This window comes from Musa acuminata, chromosome BXJ3-11 (assembly GCF_036884655.1).
Source record: "Musa acuminata AAA Group cultivar baxijiao chromosome BXJ3-11, Cavendish_Baxijiao_AAA, whole genome shotgun sequence".
Taxonomy (NCBI): Eukaryota; Viridiplantae; Streptophyta; class Magnoliopsida; order Zingiberales; family Musaceae; genus Musa; species Musa acuminata.
This window is the reverse complement of record NC_088359.1, coordinates 4,190,860-4,214,025: the sequence shown is the minus strand read 5'-3', so window position 1 is coordinate 4,214,025 and position 23,166 is coordinate 4,190,860. Positions and strand designations below refer to the sequence as shown.

The 23,166-nt window shown below is 38.1% G+C and overlaps 1 protein-coding gene and 1 pseudogene across 1 annotated transcript; both read left to right on the top strand.

Annotated features, from left to right (window-relative positions):
- The first annotated feature begins 5,687 nt into the window (after positions 1-5,687).
- On the top strand, positions 5,688-6,560 carry LOC135581899 (uncharacterized). Its single transcript, XM_065173021.1, has 2 exons — positions 5,688-5,817; positions 5,921-6,560. Exons 1-2 carry the CDS (start codon positions 5,731-5,733, stop codon positions 6,356-6,358), a joined length of 525 nt encoding a protein of 174 aa, XP_065029093.1. The 5' UTR covers positions 5,688-5,730; the 3' UTR covers positions 6,359-6,560.
- Positions 6,561-11,048: 4,488 nt separating this feature from the next.
- LOC103970896 (phospholipase D zeta 1-like) lies at positions 11,049-22,851 on the top strand (annotated as a pseudogene).
- The last annotated feature ends 315 nt before the right edge of the window (positions 22,852-23,166 follow it).

Below are 23,166 nucleotides of genomic sequence, written 5' to 3'. Positions count from 1 at the left end.
GATAGTACCACCACTGCAATGAGGGACAGTACGAGGACGACGCCGAAGTCTTTCGCCATACACTTCCTCAGTTCCTCTTGCTCAGGGGAAGAGGAATCCTGCAGCTTGCTTTGATGACTCCTCATAGTTGCCGCTGACATTGTTTTATTATGGAAGATGGTCGATTAGCTTAATAAATTATATGTAGATGCCAGCAAATTCTCGTTTGCAAGGAATGCATCCCAACACAGAAGTCAGCGAGTCCTTTTTCGTTGGGCTACGTAAAAATGTCGAGTTTTGAATGTTTCTGCTCTCTCTCTCTCTCTCTCTCTCATGCATTATGATCTAAGTAGATTATTCATGCTACAGTACTAAGTTACTTATGTTCGCTAGAAGGAGAATGTTTGAAGCTTCCTTGTCATCCTTATCGTCTTTTGAGTTGGTGATGGAGAATATTAGAGTCAATGTTCTGTTTCTTATGGTGCTACCTCGGTGAACGGTTTAACCTACATGAAAGAACGCACAAGATTCCTACACGCTCTTATTTCGAAGTATGGACGTTTTATATTATATATATACATATATATATATATATATACATATATATATATATAATACACCATTCTTGGAAGGTTTGATCAAGACAATAATCACCGTTCGATGTTCTGACTTTGGGATGCACCAACTCCATTTCTTTCTCGCAGTCATACTATGTCAAGTGATAACATTTAAAAAGGTACCCCGGTCGTGTATTAGTTCATTCTATGACTCAGCACTACAGACGAATAAATTAGATCCGGTGCTATGTACCAGCATAGGATGAATCTGAATCCTTCTCCATTAGATAATAACTACACTGCTTATTTGGATTCATTCTGCCAAAGGCCTTATCAAATGATAAAGGTGATTTGTACGATCAAGTTGTATCTCTCTAGTTTTCTTTTGACTCTTTGTTCATTGTAACCCAGTACAGTAAACTTGGAAGTATAACACAATGATCTGATCAAATATATCAGTTCACAACATTTAAGAATTGCAAGATCAAAGTGTCAGGAGTTTGATTCTGAATCAGCTGTGTCAAGAATTTCATCAACCATAAGCATGTATTGGTGTGTGTTCTCCTATGCGCACGAATGTAGAGGAAGAGGTTTTGGAGATGTCTTACAGTATTCAACCAAAGAAATGAAACAATTAGTGGAACACAGCCATGGGTTAATGCATGTATCAGCAAACACAAGTAGAACAATATGCACGTATACGGAGACTGATTCATGCGAAACACAAGCTGATGCATGCAGCAACGACGACGAGGTTTCATTTATCATGCAGGATCTGTATATATCGGATAGAATAGATACGGCGTATACAACATCTTAAGCTACAAGACCAATCTCAAAACCTTGTTCAAGATCTTCTGCTTCTTCTAACATCAATTCACTCTGAATAAGGGCGAAGCATCGATCATACTGCGTCCTCCGAGTCGGGAGCTGTAGGTTCGATGGCCGAGCGGCAGATGGGGCAGGTGGAGTGCGACTGCAACCACGTATCGATGCAGTCGGCATGGAACCTATGGTTGCATCTTGGAAGGAGCCGCCCTCTCTCCGCTTGTTTGAACTCCGCTAAGCACACACTGCACTCCAGCTTCTCGTCGCCATCCATCGAGAACACAAAGATCGGTAGCGACGCAAGCGTCGCGGGATTAGGTCGGGCGTTTCGAGCTGAGCTGGCTCCATGGGGAGGGCCGACCGTGGAGGTTTCATTCAAGCGCAGAGACTTCCAGCTGCAAATGATCCGGCACATGTAATGGCACAAGAGAAGGATGAGGACGACGCAGAGGATGGCGAGAAGAGGGTACAAGACGTGGCCGCGGCCACGGTTGAGCCAGCTGGGAGAGTCTGCAGCAGTCGTAGGGGGAGCGCTACTCAGGCTTGCTCCGCTGAAGCTTGCCATCTTCCTCTGCAACAGGAGGACGGTGTAGTTGACGTGGTGGAGGAGGAGGAGAAGGAGGAAGAAGAATAGATGCAGATGCCGATCTTGACGAGGCAAGCCAAACTGTCTGACCTCAGGCCATACATGGCCCACGCGTGGATTCTGGCTCTTCTCTTCTATCTAGGGTTGTGCGCAGCTGAAGCGCATCACATGGGGGTGCCACAATCCATTTCTTTTTTCTTGGACGACATGGATACATATGTTTTCTTTTCTTATTTTAGTATAGATTCGGAGCATCTATTTTGTCGTGTATAAGAGCAAGAGACCACAGTAGGTTTTTTTGGTCAACTGACTGGCAGCTGACGTGTCATTGAACAGTGAGGACGCTGCCCTACGGATGGGAAGTGGCGACCATCAGATACGCCATTCGTGTATCGATACGTCGTCAAACGCGAGATTGGTAGTAGAGCAAGTCGTCGACGTGGGCTTGTACGAAAATGTGAGTCGAACTCTCCGCTTGACATCATCACGACTTCAGCTATTGACATTACATAAGGATTAAACTATGTCATGTTGGAGCAATCCGGGTTGGGGATTGATTGACTGGGCCGTAGTGGAAACTTGCTGCAGAGTTTTGAGGCCTCGAAGAGACAACCGAGACGAAGAGAAGAGACACCAATCTAAGATTTTTATTTGTCGCCAGCATCATCTCTGGATCTGGTTACAAGATTATAGATCACATGCGTATAAAAATCATACATAGATCTAATATTATCGGTAGGGCAGGCAAGGATCATCGCTTTAGGTGTTGGATAGTTTTAGTAATTTACTCAGATTTGTATATATATCAATATATGAAACATTAATACATATTGATGTTTAGAGAAACAGAGTAAGGAGTGATGGATGAAGAATAAAAAGAGAAAGAAAAAGGAGACGTAGAGGAAGAGGAGAAAGAAGCCTAAGAAGGAAAAGGGTAACGTAGAAGGGAAAAGAAGAAGAAGAGGTGGTGGAGGAATAGGAATAAAGAGAGGATGTGTGGGAGAAAGAAGGAAGAGGAGGATGAAATGAGCCCATAGTGTAAGCAAAAAAAAGATTATACTATGATTGTAATCAAAAGTATCGTAAGTCGAAAACAAAAGTTAAGTAACTCTTGAACACGTTAATCAATAAGAAATATTGGATATTACAAAACAACATATCATGACCTACGTGCACCATTGTAAATCTAAACTAAACTCTTATTCTCGTCTTTTTCTATTTTTAGGACCATTACCATTGATGGAGTAGAGATTTATTGGAAGGTTAGAGAAGAAATATATGATCTTATTGTCTCTAAAAATTCTTACCTATATATATGCAAGAGCAGAAAGTCAAAGAAAAATAATTAAGAAAGTCTATCACATCAAAATCATTTCCTAAAGTATCTTAACATAGGTGGACTTCTTTTGTATTGACCGATAAACTTAATTAGAATCTGAGTATATCTTAACCAATTAATTGGATCATAAAATCTAATAAAACTTTTAGTAGTTAAATCTGTAATCCTTTCAACAAATAAGGTTAATCGTTAGTATAAATTTCACATGCTCAAGCTATTTATAATAATTTAATTTTAAAACTAAAAATACTAGAAGTATAAGAATAAAATAAAAGAAAACTACTATAACAAAATAATACAATATTAATGCTTTGATATTTTCAATAAATGTTGATCTATTTCATCCTTAGGTGAAATATTGACAGTATTCACATAAGATTTTACCATTATAGATGATTAATATATCCTTATGAAATAGTATTGGTACCTTTTAAAATGATATGACACTATATCAATTATAAGAAATAAAAATTATTATATAAAAATTTTATGTCAGAATTGAAATCAAGTAGCATAAGCCAAAGATAAAAGTTACATACTTTTTAAACATGATAATCAACAAGGTAATGTACCATGATTTGCATGTACTGTGAATCTGTACAAGAAAAAAGTCAAACTCTCTTTTATCCTAAGCTCATATTTTTTATCCTAAGTAGAGACCTATCAGATGGTGAGAGAAGAAATCCATGATTTTATGATTCTTATAAATTCTTACCTATATATAAATGAAAGTAAAGAATCTAAAAATAATAATTATAAGAGTCTCTTCAATTAAGATCATCTTTTAATGTATTGGACCTGACTTATCAAATAGGTCACACTTTTCTTTATAGCGTTTTGGATTTTGAGTTATCAAGTTCTATCGGGCTAAAATATGTGTTATTATACTGATCACAACCGGATCAAACATCCCCAATCAAGTCTTGAGTCACTGGACAATGAATCGATGGATCAACTGGTCAAACCATAGGTTCTTTTATAATTTTTAAAAATTAATATAATCATATTGTATGTTAAAAATATTATATGAATAATGATATAAAAATATTTTCTATAATGTAGTAAAACAAAATAATAGTGGTGGAGTAAATACGTGGCAAAAATAGATGTTATTAAAAAATTAACAATAGTGAAACAAAATAACCTCTTTCATGCTTGTAAGGGGGAAATTGTAAATGTAATTAGAAAAAAATTTAAACAATCCTTTTATGATTCAAATGGGCTAATTCGTTTTTTATTTTATTTTTCTAATTCGATTTTTTGGTGCAACTTAGATTGTCCAAAGCAAGCGTGAGGTTTAGCTTCGGAAGTAGCTATCGTTTATTTATCATCTATTGTATTAATCAGATTTAATGATCAAAGATGGAGGACGATAATTAGAAAGTTGCAAAAGAAAGTGAAGATGTATGATCAAGTGTTCATTCATGTTCCGAACATCCAACCTAATTCTCCTTTATTTGTTTATTCTTCTTCGTTGCTACTCATTCAAGTGATACATCTCAGTTGATGGTTAAAACATGGATCTCATCATGCTACGACATGGTAGACGCTTTCATAACGACAACAGGGACATGACATCTAATACCCCAACACATCTGAGATTGCAGAGATAATGACATACGGTGGGACAAAAGGCTCAAAGCCATCCCACGTTCCCCCCATCCTCCCTCCTCTTGCCCTCATCACAAACAGTAATGAGATCTATCTCAGCGACCCACGCAACTAAGTAGCGATAAATTTTACCTTCAGTTAGAGAGAGAAGCAATGTTGCATGTAAACATAGGTCTGCTAAGCTAAGGTTATTGTAAGTTGGTAGGTCACGAGAAAGGGACTCTCTCTTAGGGCCCTCTCAAGTGGACGCACCAATCTTGTTCTCATGCACAAACGCATGCGACAATGAATGCATGCAGACCAAGGGAATTAAAAGGTGTGCGTGGAGGTGCCACTGCCCTTATTATTATGCCAGGCATGGCACGCAATGTTGCCTCCCCTCCCCTCCCCTCCCCTCCCCTCTCTTCCACGCCTTGAAACTTCTATCTATCTATTTATGTCCAAAATAAATATTAAGAACAGTCTTCCATTTTTTAAGATTGTTGGGTATGATCCATTGTATACAGTAGTCAATGTACCACCGCTCAGGGAGTCAAACCGGGCCCATGAGATGGCCGGGCCCCACAGAGAGCACCGATGGTAATTTTTCGTTCACTGGGCCATGTCTTTGGTATCAACCTCGCAAGTGAGGTACGGTTCCACCCACACATAGCGTTTCCCGATTCTCCTACAAGCGGGCCGAACCCTGCAACGGGTCCGACAACGGTGGCTTTTAGGTAAATAACGTCGATCGTAAGGGCGTTCATGCGACCTTCCTGCCTTAAATGAGACACAGGGGTTTCGGAAGCCCTTCGCCTTGCGCCTCTTCGTCTCCCTTGGGAGGAAGCAAGATGAATAGGTCTCCAGTTTTTCCGATGACGCCGGAGGCCAACCACTACAGCGACTACGGCTTCGATCCCCAGATGGACTACTTCCAGGTATGAACGCGCTGCTGCCTCCTTCCTCTGCTTTCGTTGCATTGACTCTTTCTTCTCCGGCGTGTTTTTGATGGGTGTGTGTTTTGCCTGCCCTGAGGAGAAGGTGCTGGAGGAGGCACGGCGGCACTCGAAGCGCAGTGACCCGCGCCCGCTCGACTCCCTCCACTGCAAGCTCCAGAAGCCCATCTCCAAAGACGACGCCAAGTCCAAGAAGCGCCGCCGCGGTTGGTGGAAGTCCGCCTTCCTCTTCTGGAGGCGTCCCAAGGTCAGCTCCGAAGCCGACGAGCAGCGCCGCTCGCAGCAGCGGCCCCACAACGCCCACCGGTCGGCGGTCTCGGGACCCATATACGCGACGGAGAGCTGCGGCGGGGGGCGCCGCACCAGCCGCCCGAGCTCCGGCCCGCTTACGGCGGCGGAGGTCGGCGCTGACGCGGCGGGGCTTGCCTACCTCAGCCTCAGGGACCTCAGCTTCGTCGACGGCCGCCGCGCCTCGACCCACGCCGCGGTCCCACCAGCGATGCCCATCTACCTCGTCACCTGAATGGGTCCGCAGCAGCCGTGCGCCTCCTCCTCCTTTTTGCTTTTGCCCTGTCAGGCTCTCCTTCTGTGGGCCTCCCGGTGGTAGACCTCGCAACAAAGATTGCATTTTCCATACCCAATCGGAAAGGCGAAGGCTCGCAAAAAGGCTAGCTTTTTATCTTAATGTTGCTTCTCCTCGGAATCGATGGTAGCTTTTCCCTTTCCATGGTCTTTCTTCTCAACCTCGCGTTTAATCTCTTTGATGTGAGAAGAACTGGGACCATCAATGAGTGCGGTGAGACGGACGTTATTCTCACCTCGAGTGAGCGCAACCACCGCCGTGATCGCAACGTTGTTCGGTCATTAATCGCCCTTATAACTAACTAAGCTCGTGTTTGTTTTTTGCATAATGCCGTTATATTATATTTATATGTTTTGTTGCACATGAGCTAAGCAAAAAATAGAGGTATATATATGTATTATTCGACAAAAAACAGGGGTAGCATTATTCGAGTAACTCATACGCCATTTCGCGTTCTGCAAGTGCAAGTGCGGTAATGATGTGTGTCCGTCTTTCCAGTATCACGTCACAAGAGAAGTCGGACATGGCATGGTATGGCAGGCTTTTGGACTTGAATAATAGAAACGTATATGATGGACGACGAAGTGTTAGTAAGAGATTGGAGTCGTTATGGGCGCGTGACAAGAGGCGTGCGGTGAACAAAAGTCGCATCGTCTTGTGTTTGGGTTATGATCTGTAATCAATGATCGTGTTATATTTAACAGCGACAAGCTTACGAGATTGATTACCTGTCTCTCTGGGAAAGCAATCCCACTAACAAGTCCTTGCAAGCCAAGAAATCTCATCAGCTTTAAGTTTTCTCTTTACTCGGAAATGTATCTTATTATTACACGAATTTTATAAAGGGCAAATACTACCCAAAAAAAAGAACTCCTAGTTTTATTTTTCGTCCTGTCAACCATTGCCATATGCTGTCTCCACGTCATTTATAGTGAACTTGTCGAAATGTAATCTTTTTCTCGAGGGAGTCAAAGATTATGATTAATTAGTAGGATGAGGAGGCTAATGAAGCGATGACAATAAGTTATCTATAAGCAATGTAAAGCATAAGCAAAAAGACACCGACTAACATATATAAGCATTACATCCAACATCTTGTTTATAATTTTATCTATGATAAAACGATTTACATCAAAAATATCACACACACTGTAGCCAACAAATGCATAGATCAACAATGCTACAGTGATGACAAGGTTGGATTTGCTAGGAAGAGGGGAGATTAGTGACAAAGATGATCATGATGATGGATATCAAAGAGCATTCGTATTATTATAGTTGCAAAGTTCAACAACATAATGGTAACGGGAGGAATGTTGAGCGATCGATGTCGCACTTAAACTACTGATAGGAAAAATAATGATTTTTTTGCGGAATTTATTTTTATAAAATATATTATTAAAAATTAATGGAACGAGTACATCCATGTCACCTTCCTGCCGGCCACGTAGAAGACCGTCGACTTCTACCGACAGGCGCAGGCAGCCAAAGCTCGTTGACCGAAACGAGGGTTCTCTCGTCAAAGGAAATAAATGAGCCTGGCTTGGTCGGTGCCAGCTACAGGACCCAGAACAGCAAAAGGAAGAGACGTTTACAACGCTGAAAGGTATACAGAAATCCATCAAAATCTCTCGTACAGATATGAGACTTCATTTTTCCGACGTCTGAAACCTCTGACGACGCTTCCTCACACTGATGTAATAAGGACACTGCACCAAGTTTTGACCGCCATGGATCGGTAGCTCGGATGAGACGAGAATAAGTCGTCATGGATGCTGTAGGTTATACCTTGATCTGGGCGAAAATGGAGGCAATCTGCTGTAGAATATACGTTGAACACCATCACATTTAGTGATCCAAGACGGTGTTCGAGATTAGTGAGACCGAAACCTTAAATCCAACGGTTGGATGATGCATCCAACAGTTGTAAGAGGAGAGAAGGATGTATCTGAGTTTTTTTTTTTTTGGTAAGACTCTCCGAATTAACCTCTTAAACTTTTTTGCTAACTTAATTAATCGTTCCTTTAGTTTGAGAATAGCTCTTTCGACGATAGACATACCCGTATGATTTTATCTTTTCGAAACATGTGAGTTCCAAAAGGTACCTTTAAAGATAAGAGGCGCCTGGTAGACTTATGAGCTTTTGATTCTCATACTTCTTAGTTAATGTAGGACTAAATGACCTTATCCTCAAAGGCACCTTTTGGAGCTCACATGCTTCGAAAGGATAAAACCGTGCGAGTATGCTCATTGCTCAAAGCGAACAATTCCTCACGAGCCTATGAGCTACACCAATAGTCGACCGACCAAATTATCCCTTATTAGATTAGCACTAGAAGGAGGGCCCGATACCTGTACCTTGGCTGAGCAAACTCACTCTCGAGCCGTATACCTCGATTATAAGCCCTTAGCACCCATACGAGAGGGAGCAATGATAAGATCAGTTAGTCTCATATTGGTTGAGGAGTATGGGAACCAAGGACTCATAAGTTCATCTGGTCTCTCTTACCCTCAGAGGTACTTTTTGGAGCTCACATGCTTCGAAAGGATAAAACCGTGCGAGTACGCCCATTGCTCAAAGCAAACAATTCCTCACGAGCCTATGAGCTACACCAATAGTCGATCGATCAAATTATCCCTTATTAGATTGGCGCTAGAAGGAGGGCCCGATGCTTGTACCTTGGTTGAGCAAACTCACTCTCGAGCTGTATACCTCGATTATAAGCCCTTAGCACCCATATGAGAGGGAGCAATGATAAGATCAGTTAGTCTCACATTGGTTGAGGAGTATGGGAACTAAGGACTCATAAGTTCATCGAGTCTCCCTTATCCTCAGATGCACTTTTTGGAGCTCACATGTTTCAAAAGGATAAAATCGTACGAGTACACTCATTGCTCAAAGTGAATAATTCTTCACGAGCATACGAGCTGCATCGATAGTCGGTCGACCAAATTATCGCTTATTAGATTAATGCTAGAAGGAGGGCTCGATGCCTGGCTGAACAAACTCACTTCCGAGCCATGCACTTCGGTTATAAGCCATTAATTTCCCTATGTGAGAGAGCACTGATAAGACCAGTTAGTCTCACATTGGTTGAGGAGCATGGGAACCAAGGGCTTATAAGCCAGAGGTGCTTTTTGGAGCCCACAAAAGGATAAAACCATGTGGGTACACCCATCGTCCAAAAAGGACAATTCCTCCCGAGCCTACGGGCCACACTAATGACCGACCGACCAAATGATCCCTTATCAATATCAAACCTAAAAATCAGACATATATATAAGAACATCAACCATCCTGATGCGAAAATAATCAAATAATCCGAGAGATATAAAAGAGATTGAGAGATCGTTGACCTCATTATGGTCAACCTTTAAAATGTAAGACCTTTGTATAAAATTTTGGCAGCACATGATCCCACTAGTTAGCTTGGGGTTTTTAATTGGGTTATTTATATTAGATTTTATTATCGCATCATTCCCTTTACCGAACCATTTCATTCGTATCGCCATAGGTCATAAGCTTTTGATACCCTTTGCTTCATCTATTTGTACTCTTGGATCAAAAACGATCATTTTTGAGTAAAAGCGAGATATTATAAACCATAAGTTTATTTCCCCACCAAAATTTGGCATTTTAGCACAACAGATAACCAATTAATGACATGTCGTACAAATTTAAGCAGTCCCACTCTTAATCTCAACTCTGATTAACAATGATCCCAGCCTCACTAAATATAAAAGGAAAAAATCCTCACAACAATTGGATGCATCAGACACCTTTCTTTAATATTTGTCCTCATATATATATATATATATATATATATATATATATATATATATATATATATATATATATATATATATATATATATATATATATATAATTTCTTGAAAAAAATTATTTTTTTAAAAAATTTCATAGAGCACCTTTTTTTTTTCTCTCTTAAAGATGACATTGCCCTCTTGACCTTCATCTCGTCAATCATCACCGATGCTCCCCTTCACCCAAAGTAATATTAGGCTTGTCTCAATCATCACCTTCATCCCACTACTCCTACTCATTATCGTTCATCGTTATTATCGAGGGATCTTATCATTCTCACATGGCTCCCCTCCACTTCTTTCTTATCATTAATCTTAGTAAAGGATGGATGTGATCGAAGACCAAGAGGGCAAAGATATGCGAGTAAGGGGAGAGGGAGAGCTCACCCTTGCCCGTTGATCCCTCTGCTAAGAAGATGTAAAAGATGACAACCGTGTGCCTTGGTTGTCATTGCTTTTGCCCTCGTTGCTTCTCTTCCGTCATTATCAAAGTGTCTTGTCATTTCTGTCCTTATCACTAATACTCGTTTGGTCATCGATTTTCGTAAGGAACAAATGTAGTTAAGGATTATCGTCCTAATCTTATTATTTTTATCATCGATTTTCGTGAGGAACAAATATAGCTAAGAATTATGAAAGAGCATGGGTGAGGATAATCTAGAAATTATATATATAATTAGGGATTTATTTTAAGAATATATATATATATATATATATATATATATATGTATATACATACATATGTATACACATAAATATGTATATGTATATATAACACAGGAAGTTTCGGCAGATCCGTAGACGTTCTATTTTAAGCCCGCAAAATTCGAAGGGGGAAAAGTGGAGGCCCGTGTTTTCGAACTCTTTGCTGTGTGTCCTCGCTGTAGAACCCCTCCTTATCGCTCTGTATTGGCAGTCTGCTCCACCCGAGGATGCCCTCCGATCAGTTGTCGCTGGAAGGGGACCACCGGTACGTGAAGATGCAGTCCGAAACGCCTATCGCAGTGCCGTCGTCGCATTCCTTCCGGCTGCAGGAACACCCGCGGATCTTTGACGAATTGCCCAAGGCGGACATCGTATTTGTGTCCCGGCCCGACGCCAGAGACATCAGCCCCATGCACCTCTCCTACACCGTCGAATTCCGTTACAAGCAGGTCTAATCCGTTCTTCTCTTGGAATTCCTTGAGTTGGGTGTCTTTTCTGTTTTGAAAAGGTCGTAACTGGCTTGTTTTTAGCTGTAAATTCCAGTGAACTCATGACTTTCGGATGATTCGGTACCAATTTGGTTAGTCTGATGTTATTCGAAATTGCTTCTTTTATTTCATTATCGTGGTGGGGTTTGATGGTATTTTTGTTGGGCGGATGACGTGAGGGATTTCTCGATTAGTGCTGCGGAGCGAGAAAACTAGTTTGCTAGTGGAATTAGAAAATATACATATAGGCATGTCTAATTGTTATATCTGCGATGCATCGCGCTAAAGTTGTTTGCGCCTCTTCTTTATGCAAGATAATATTCGCATTTTCTTAATGGTTCTGCCCTATCTTGTTTCACTTTCTATTGGCTTGAGGATGGTGTTTTGCCCCTCATGAATTATGAATCAATTAACATCCTTTTCCTGCTTATACAGATATTCTTAACTTTCACTCGTACTACACTGGAATGAATTGTAGGTCAGCAATAAATTATATGACAAAATTCCTGTCAAATCGAAAGAACGGAGGATTGAAATCTGGATTTTTCATTTTGGTATTACGTACATTACAATTGCATGTAAGATTGCCAGATTTGTTACATCTTTTATGTAGATATACCTGGTTTATTTCAAAGTGATACTAAAAATTCTTTTAAAGTCTATTTATAGCTTGGGAGTAGTTAAGTAGTGTATCATGTGGGTGGAACATACTGCAGAGTTATGATCTTATATTATTGGATTTACCATAGAATTTGTAGAATAGTATGGTTCTAGAATGGAAACCCATTTTTATGATTACTAAACTGATTTATCCAGGATACCAAAGTTCTAGGCTGATCCTAAAAGTATACCTTCTTAGAAAAAGAACAATATCATTGTTTGCCTGCCAATTTGAATATTAAATCCACATACACAATTGATGATACTTTACAGATAGTGCTACACATCTATTTTAATATAGTGACAAGAAATTAACAGCGAACCATTATTGTTCCCAGGTTTTCAGGCCAAGTATACAGACCTTTTCTCACCATTACGTCAATGACCACATATCATTTCTTACTGTTTCTAACAAAGGGTTCTTTGTGTTCTTTACAGCTCACTTGGCATAACTAATATCAGTCAAATAAGAAACAGTGAGATATTGGGACCAGAGAGAGAGAGAGGAGAGAGAGAGAGAGAGAGAGAGAGAATTTTTAAGTTGTGTTCTTACCACTTAATATCTCTAACCATTCTATGGTTATTGTGTATATTAGCAATACCATCAAGGGTAATTGAGCTTAAAATACTTCAACCATTGGTCTAACTATCTTGAATTTTATAAAATTATTAAAGACACTTATTGTAGGAATGGTCATGTCAAATTGTAAAACTTCCTACTTTCTTATCTGTTAAAGTGGAGTTACATAATATTCAAAATAATTATATCACAACTAACCCTTTTGATGAATCCCTTTATGTTCTAGAGTAGCATATTTAAACTCTAGACTCTACCTCATTTTGTTCTTGGTCAGTATTTTTTCTGCGTTTGAAGGTATACCAAACATATTGCAGAAGTCAATTGATTTCTTGATATCTTCTGTTATAGTGTTTTTTACCATTCAATTTTAACAAGAATATTTTTATTATTATTTAATTTTGGCAATAATATCTTTTGTCACTTTCTCATTTTTTTTAAATATGGATAGAACTAGTCAAGTATCAGATGCATTTAGCACACTGAATTAAGTTATATACAAATTTGCACTCTCGATCAGAACAAAATTTTGCTTCTGGAATGGGTTCATGCATGTCGTCCTCATTTAGTGGTTGGGTACTATCAGCTTTGTTGTTGAAAATTATTGGAGAATACTGTTGTTGAAATTAAAAGGTCTGTTGTTTGCATGCTGTGACTGTTCAATGATACCTGGACTTGATTTTTCATGTTGTTCCATATATTGTGTGATGTTGGTGGGAATGGTTTTATATTCATAGGCACTCCCCAAATTTAAATTTTGATCTAAACATCGTCATGAACTCAGCCTCGGCAATTTTATTTGTCAGTTCAAATGGCGCTTAGTAAAGAAAGCCTCACAAGTATTATGCCTACATCTTACTTTGGAGAAGCGTGCATTTATTGAAGAACTTCATGAGAAGCAGGAACAGGTGAGTCCAGGGGATGCATGCTACTTCTTGAATAATATACTCCATGTCCAATATGTTTCCTCACTGGTCCTTGGGAACTAAGGAAAAAGGTAGCAGAAATTCATGATAAAGTTAGAGATAAAGTATAAAAACAAAATTTGGCAATAAGCCATGATATACAAAGTTTCACTTATTTTAAAGCCGAGTTTCAGTTTCTACCTGTGTTTTAAGCTAGTGATCTCAAAAAACATTTCATAATATTTTCTAATATACATTTTCTATTGTGTCTCTGTATCTAATTTGAGTATGTTTTTTTCTCTCCATATCTCAATTCAATATTTATCGATCAGTTGAATATAGACTTAAGCACTTGTGAAGCATTAGAAAAGCACTTTAGTCCACTTATTTATATCTGCTTAAGTGAATTCAATGTGAATTTTTCATATATGCTTTAATGAAGGTCAAAGAGTGGCTCCAAAATCTTGGTCTTGGTGAGCGTGTCATGCCTATTGTGCAAGATGATGAGCCTGTTACTTTAGCACAAGAGGAGAACTTGTCTGCTAAAAGCAGGTGGTTGTTGGCATTCCCAATCTCAGTGCCCATTGTATTAGCCTCAAATGACATATATGTACAAGAAGCAACAAATGAGTGGTGTTATTGCACTTGATGATGGATAATATTTCATCTTGTTAGGGGAAACTGTGATCTTAAATACAGTTGGATGCACTTGAAAAGTTGAAATGTCTTTCTTGAAGGCTTGATGCCATCTAAATAGATTATTGCAATTTGATTCATGTCCAGTATATTAGCGAATGTCACTACAAAAATTTACTTAGTCTAATTTACTTTTTTGTTGCTTGTTACATCCTTGTTTTGAATGATTACAAATGCGGTACCTGCTTTTAGAAAATCTGAATTCTTGTTCCACCCATTTGTTTTGAATAAGATTTAACACATACAAGCTTGCCCTATAAGTTTGAGGCGAGCAAAATTTTTTACCTGTATTGCATCCTAAAATCCAGATATTACTCTTAATGTACATATATTATAAACTTGTCCTACCTCCTTGATCCTTTTTTATTTGTGTCTATCGAAATCCCAATTATGTTCATTGTTCTACTCCATGAAAACTCTGTTAAAATATTTCCTACTTAAATTAGGTAATATGTATTTTCTAGTGTTACATTTTGTTGGTGCAAGTAATAATTGTACTTATTGAAGGTTCAATGCCTTCATAAAGAAAGGATGCACTTTTATCACAGACACACATGCACCAAAGCTTGTGCTAGTTACTCTGGATGATCTTTTTTTTAGTCATTACTCATTAACCAGATATTTAAAGATGGTTTTAATTTTTGCATGCTTTCTCTCTTTTAGCACGTTGGTCCATTTTATTTTTGATATTTTACTGTTCTTGATTTTCAGCACCTCTTCTTGCCAAAAACTTCTCTTTCTTTTTATGTGCATGTATATCAATAGCATCTGAAAAGTCACTCTTGAACACCTATGGCTAATGCAATACTTGGTTGTTGTTCAACTTTTCATAGGTTTACTGCACGTTGATTGTGGCATGCTTGAGTTTGCCATAATTTAGCTTGCATGCAAAATTTTCCAACGATAACATATTTAATGGTGTCCACTCAAATGCATAGTTGTGTATTGGATCTAACTGAAATTGATTAATTATTTTTCTGTTAATCCAAGAAATTGTGGTATCTGCCAACTGTTGCCTTTGTTAGAGCTTTGCTGATGTTATTAAATCTTTGTGCAGAGATATACCTTCTAGTGCTGCACTGCCAATAATCCGGCCATCACTGGGGAGACAGCATTCTGTTTCTGACAGGGCAAAAGTGGCTATGCAAGGGTATCTGAATCATTTTCTGGGGAGCTTTGATATTGTAAATTCTCAAGAGGTATTGACTCTTTCAATCATCTTATGGATTGACAGGAACTCATGGCCAAATTATCCTTGTTAATGGGTTAAAAATTCCAAGCTCTTATTGGATATGTGAAAGACTTGTGAAAATTCCAAGCTTTTATTGGATATGTGGAAGACTTGTGAAGCATCATCAAACTATATTCATTATGACTTCATATGTCAGTTACCCATATCATATACTTTTGCAAGTTGCACACACACACACATATATACATATATATTATATATATATATATGTATATATATACATATATATATGTGTATATATACATATATATATGTGTATATATACATATATATATGTGTATATATATACATATATATATGTGTATATATATACATATATATATGTGTATATATATACATATATATATATGTGTATATATATACATATATATATGTATATATATATTCATACATATATGTATATATATATATTCATACATATATGTATGTATGAATATATATATACATATATATATATATATACATATACATATATACATATATATACATATACATATATGTGTTTGTGTGTGTGTGTGTCAAGGTTCTGAATACCATATCATACCGGTGTACCAATCAACTATCGGTACGGTACGTATTGAGTTGTACCAACATATGGTATACTAAAGTGTATCAATATACCATTCGTACCGGTCCTCTATTGGACTGGTATGTACGGCCCATACCGAGCGGTACGGTACAATATCACAAACCATGGTGTATAGCTTACACCATTGGTTGGATACTATAGTAAGTGTAATTTTATTTGCTGACAACATTTTATTTTCTTTGATAAAGCCAATGTCCTTCAATTGTATATCTGATGAACATGATTTTATTTAGATGGAGTAGATCTTGCTCACCATTATATTATACTAATTTTTCAGCATCTGTTGCAGGTTTGCAAGTTCTTGGAGGTCTCAAGGCTAATCGTTTTTGTCTGAGTATGGACCTAAGCTAAAAGAAGATTATGTTACAGCGAGACATTTACCAAAAATTAAAAAGAGCGATGATGATAGAAGTTGTTGTTCCTGCCATTTGTTTTGTTGTTATCATGAGAGCTGGCGAAAGGTATTTTTTATGATCTTGCCAATTTAGAAAGTTTGATTATTTTTAAAAATATTATCATAATATACAAATTGTATTTCTATATTTATAGAATAAAGCTGTTGATTTTCTCTACATATACTAAGATTTATATTGTTATTGATCACATTATTATAGATGCAGTCTCAATTGAAATGGCCTGCAAGTTGTTGTCGCCATGTCCCACAACCCCTAAAATGGTTCAAACTGAAAATTGAACCACGATAGTCTACATAAAATTGGATGTAACTTCATTTTAGATAAACTCATGCTTTAAACTTTGTCAGGTTGGCTACCTCATTCAATTCTCAAATTACAATATGTTTGATGATTTTATATTTACCAGAGCTCTTTGAATTTTTTTTACCTTGATTTTGTTACTAGTATTTCTAGTAATTACATGTTTTGAAGGTTACATGTATTTGAAGTAGATTTATGCTAGACTTGCATGGATCTGGTCCCATAGTAGAAAAGTTAAAGAGGAAATGACTCGATCAGGGGCTAGGGCTTTGATCTAAGCATTAAATCATGATCCTAATATACAAAATGGTACAAAAAGTTTGAATAACAGAACTAACAACTAATTTTGATTGTAGGCTTTGCAGTTACCTAGTAGAGGAGAAACTTGATGTTTTTCTTGAGTTTGAACCTTGGTTTGTCAAGATTTAAATGTTTGAAAGAGACTGAGAGAGATGAAGAGACTTTTGAGAGAGACCAAGTGAAAGAGGGGAGCGAATGATGTGATTTTGGGTGGAAAGAAAAAGAAATAGTTCAGTAGGAATCAGGTGACCAGGCAGTAAGCTTGCTATGATGGAAATCAAAAGACTTTCCATCTACATCTACAATTGCCAAACTAACAAAAACTCGAACTATTAAACAAGGTTTGCAGTTTCATAACTGGACCTGTGTTGGTTCATGACCAGACCAATCCAATCCATTTAGCATACTGTACCGTGTGTTGGTATGCTGGTATGCATTGGAAAATCTTTGGGGCAGGGAGAGGACAGGAGGAACAAGGGTTGAGAAAGCAAACGAAGAAGGAAGAGGAAAAAGGTGGAGGAAGAAAAAGAAGAAAGAAAAGAGAAATAAGGAAGAAGAGGAAGAAGGAAGCAAAAGAAGAAAGAAGCTGAGGAAGAAGATGGAGGAAGCGTACCGGAGCAGAACCACAGGCGGCTAGTGGCGACAAAGGTGAGTGGCAGCTGTTCGGACCTTGTTGCAAGCACGAGAGATCAGGATGCTCCAAACCATAACTACAAGGGAAAAAGAATATTATATATTAGAATGTGATCAAACTGCCTTGTTAGGGTGATTTGTGATCTGGTCCTAGATCAGATGGTAAATACTGCCAAGCCATATTGGACCAGCCAGTTTAGCAAACCTTGCTGTTAAATAACTAACATTTTTGGAGTCACCTTGCATGGGAGACTCGTGGATCAACCTGTTATTCAACTCAAAATAGTTAGAAGCAAGATTTGTAATTTCGTACCGTACCGGAGTTTCAAGTTCAGCTCGGTATGGTACGGTACGAGTATATCGAGCGGTACATTCTAGCGTACTGCTCAGTGTATATATATATATATATATATATATATATATATATATATATATATATATATATATATATATATATATATATACTGCCCGTGTGGGAGAAGTTTCTTCTCCCCACGCAAAACAGGGCGACGAGGCGACGTCGCCTAGTGTTTCTACCTGCGTGGGGAGAAGAAACCGAGGTTTCCTTCTCCCGACGACGCTCGGTTTCTTCTCCCCACGACGTCACCGAGGCTTCTTCTCCTCGCATGGATGAGAGGTCACCGAAGACGTCGAGGCCTCATCGCCTCAGATGAGGAGGAGGCGACATTTCATTTGCGATGTCCGGCAAGGGAGGGCGGCGGCCGATCGGGATCGTCGAGGGAGAGCGGCGCAAGATCTTCAGGTTCTCCCTTTTCTTCTCCCTCTTCTTTCGGCTAATACCACCTGATAGTAGGGCGGAAACAACCCCAATCGACGGTACCACTCGGTAGCGGGCGGTCCGCGTACCGGTCTGATGGCGAACCGGTATGTTCCGCCCGGTATGGGTGGTATCATTCGAAATTAAAATCCTTGGTTAGAAGGACGATGCAATGCCTTTCCCCCTCATCGGAGTTGGTATAAGTTCAAACTCATAATGTTTTGCTCTTTCATTGTTAAATTGATATATTTATGGTCTTCGAGCATATGGAAGACTTTGTGATGGAGGTCCCTTGGTTGCTAATCAGGTGAAGCCCTTTACATTTATATATCATCTTATTTAGTAATGCCACTCTTGGTGCAATTGTATATGCAGATTATCTCTCACTTGTTCTTTAAGTAAGCATCTTATCCTTTTCAGTTTTCACACACTATTTTCTTATAATCTTGTATTCCTTATGCCTTTCCTCGTATTTCAAATAGAATTTTCATTTAAATATAGTTGAAGATTTGTAAATCTCAGCAACAAAATTAAGCATGCTTCAGCCACATGAAAGTTCAGTTTGTTCTCCAAATTCCGTAATGTGTCATTATACCTTATAATTTCAAACTCAACATTCCTGTGAAAATTAGTTATTTTAGGTTCATGAATAATGGCATTCTAAGAAATTAAGAATGCCTCAATCACATGCTAGTTTATGTAGTTTTTACTTTTTAGCCACAGGCCCTGTGAAATATGCAATAATGAACTATTATTAATCAGGATCCATGCATGCTATCAGGTTGAACTATTCAGCAGTGCATGATAACCATGTTTGTGCACATGTAAAGTGAACTAGTAAAGCTTTGTACTATTTTGACCTGTGTCATGCATGCTAATGGTTGAATTTACTGCAAAAAAATGAATGGTCAGTATAGTTGTGTCTCCTTTCCTTGTGTTTGTATGGGAGAACATGCTGGAGTTATGAAGTATAAGATATATTTGCTCGAGGTGCCTTTGTTCATGCTTCAACTATTGATCTATTTGTCATCAAACTTTTCCTGCATGGTGTCCTTGATCTGCATAGACATTCTACCATGCAATGTTTCTTATAGAAGTGAATATTCTGTTTTATGACCTGTAGTTGCATAAGGGATGTTTTCTATTTTGCATGATCTTTTTCCTTTCTTCTGAGAGATATTATTGCTTGAGATTTCTGTTAATGGCATTTGTTTCTCTCAGGTATATGTGCACAGATAATTGATGATAGTTGATGATCAAGTTGCATTGGTTGGTTCAGCTAATATAAATGATAGAAGCTTGCTAGGATCAAGAGATTCCAAGATTTATTTGACTTTCTATACTTAAAAAAATATAATGTTTAGAGAAAAATGCTAGTGATATTATGTTACCTAGATTGTCCTAATTCTGTAACTTTACTATTTTCATTGAGAACATGCCTTGAACAATTTTTTTAGTTTTAATCAACAATGTACTTTTCTTGTGGTAATAAATGATGAATACTCTGTAGTTTGTTTCTTGTTCATGTTCATATAATTCGAGTAGTAAAAGATGAATGTTTAATAGATTGTTGTTTGTTCTGTTTTACCTTTTGCATGGTGGCTCTTGAAGGACAAACATAATTTACCTATTGCTAGTAGGTTTATTTACCATTAAAAATTAGTAGCTTTATTTCTATGATGTGATTGATGGATGTCATATGATTTGGAGGCATTCCTATTGCTAGTAGGTTATGCTGAAACTTTCCCCTTCTTGTAGAGTACCAGCAGACAGCAGTAAGTTATACAAAAATGTATAATAAAAGATAATTATGCCATGGATGTCCATGATGTTGAGCTTTATGTTTAAGTGGGTTTCAGGCATCCAACTGTCAAAAATGATTAACAGTAAAAACCTTTACTTCAGATGTTGCTGGAGCTTGTTTCAGTTAGTCGGGTCTGTGCCACCTGCCTTTTAACTTTTTGATGTTTTTATGCTAGGACATTATTTCTTTGTATATGGTTAATTGCTTTTTAACATTGATTTCATTCCCTTTTGATGGTGGCATGCCTTTATTTGCTCAGATCGATGTGCTTATAGAAGATAAAGAATTTGTTGAATCACTTATGGATGGACAACCATGGAAAGCTGGAAATTTTTCTCGTAGTCTTCGCCTCTCACTGTGGCTGGAACATCTGGGTCCTGTGTTGGACAGGTTTGTAAACTTTGGATGCCATTCATAACTTTTTCTTTGCTCTGATTCTGAGCAATTTTAGTGCTCTGGTTTCAAGATATGTAGTTGCATCCCAAGTCATATATAATGAGACCATATCTTTGAGTGTTCCTCTCTGACACCAAACTACATCGTAATATCCACATATATCTTACAGTGAGCTCCTTTTAATTGTGCGCCACAAGGAAGATGTATCTGTTTTGAAGATAACTTCTTAAATAGAAACTTCACTGTGAGGACAGATGCATCTGGTCAATATTGGAAGATGTGTCTGACACATAAAATTGAATAGAAGCATCCTACAGGCTTATCAGTTCTTGTGTTTTATTTTTTAAGTTTATGATTTGCTTCTTGACAGATCAATCAGATTCAGGATCCTGTCGCCGATGCAACATACAGGGACATCCGGATGGCGACTGCTAAGGTGAGGAAACCAAAACCTCGAGTAGAACCCTTTTTTTTAGTGGTAGTTCACTCCATTTCTTTTCTCAAAACATATCGATTACCTTTGCTCATCATCCAGAAGTCATCTTATATTATTCCAATTTCCAAGATTAATTATCATTTGTGCAGAATATTTTCCTTCCACCTCAATATATTATAGTCAAACAAGTGTAGAACAATCATCTTTGGTTTGCATTTGATGATGCTTGAATTTCAATCCTTCTCTTGTCATGATAGGGAAGTTTTCTTTTTCTTCTTAACATTGCAATATTTAAATAGCAATACTGAACCTTTCATCATTCTACATTATTAATATCTTAAGCCAAAAGAAATCATGCTAGCTACTACTGGTGGTTCTGGGAGATAATAGCTATAAATGTATACAATTTAATGTGCTTGGTGCTTTTGTTCCGAAATTTGTTTGAGATGACCATACATTTAGCAGTGTTTCATCTTCATTATGCTTGTTCACTTATTTACAAGATGTCACCAAGTCTTGTTGCCAAAAGTGTTGGACGCATTTACGCAGAAGAGGAACGCAGAAGAGGATGTGTTTAAAATTGCTTAATGTTGATGCGACGCAAGTATATCCGGATAGCCAACTAGCAATTTTTTGAACATACATCAGTTTTTGGCTTGGTCTTTTTGTGACAAGTGAGACAACATTCGAAACAAGCATTCCTCATGAAATTTCTTTATAGAATAAGTGATTTATCTCTTGAACAAGTCAAGATTGACTGTCATGCTGTTTGGCAAGGTTTGACATGCATCGAGTATGGTCCAGACTTAACATGCTATGCAGTGCTCAAATGTGCCAATCATGCTGACACATGACCAACCCAAATTTTGGCTCGTGCAACCCTGCAAATGGAGGGTGGCATTTGGCACAACATACATGTACTGTGACACTTTCAGCATGTACCCATGTGCCCTGAAATGACAATCCTGAAACTCAATTTCATTAAGCAATTCCTTATGGAGTCTAAAGAATGCATATGCCATGGTGCCTATATCTGCTTATCATCTGAATTGTATTGCTTTATTTCAATGAGAGGTATTGAATTCTGTTTCTTTGGCAGACTAACGCCACGATCTACCGTGATGTCTTTTCATGTGTCCCCAATGATCTTATCCACTCCAGGTACTATTTTATGCTTCAGCTTTCCTATTATATTTCATGCTGCTTTCTTTTGGACAACATCAAATATCTTCAGATCTGCTTTCCGGCAAAGCACCAACTACTGCAAGGAGAAAATTGGGAATACAACCATCGATTTAGGAATTGCTCTCGAGAAGCTGGAGGCCTATCAGAATGGAGCCATCAAAAACACGGATCCAATGGAGAGATTACAGTCAGTGAGAGGTCACCTTGTTTCTTTTCCTTTGGATTTTGCACATGTGCAATGAGGATCTGAGACCGGGTTTCATCGAAGGTGAATTCTAAGCATCTCGAGTGTTCCACTAAGCTGTATATGTTTGTAAAATCGAAGGTTGTGCACATGCATTATTACACAACCACATTGATGTTAATGAACATGTCAAGCATTTGTAACAGTATAAAAGAATAAAAAAGGTGAGGCTCCTTGAAGGAGCAAAACATAATGATTTGTTGATTCGTTTCTAGCGAAAATAAAAAGAGTTTTTTGTTCTTAATCGACGTTACCTCGTCTTTTATGGAAATTGTGTATGCTGGCATCCGTTCGTCATGTTACCTTTTTTTTTTTTTTTTTAATACCTCAGTATATATATTGAAAATTTTCTACAACATTTGGAAACTGTGCATCTGAGTTTTCTAACTTTTTTTGGGGAAAAATGGTATGATTGCTCACATAGATCTTCCATTAGGTTTGCGTGATAAAGGTTTTATCAAGCGGCCAACTTTGAAGGCACGATCATCTTAGAGGTGTCCCAAAGTATCAACGTGGAATATTTATATTATACTATTTAACTATGCTTAGGTGGCACTAT

What these genes read in the sequence shown, in the direction of transcription:
- LOC135581899 (XM_065173021.1), top strand. Translation starts at nt 5,731, where the DNA reads ATGAATAGGTCTCCAGTTTTTCCGATGACGCCGGAGGCCAACCACTAC. An exon ending in CCCAGATGGACTACTTCCAG is followed by an intron (nt 5,818 to 5,920) that starts GTATGAACGCGC and finishes CCTGAGGAGAAG; the next exon opens with GTGCTGGAGGAGGCACGGCG.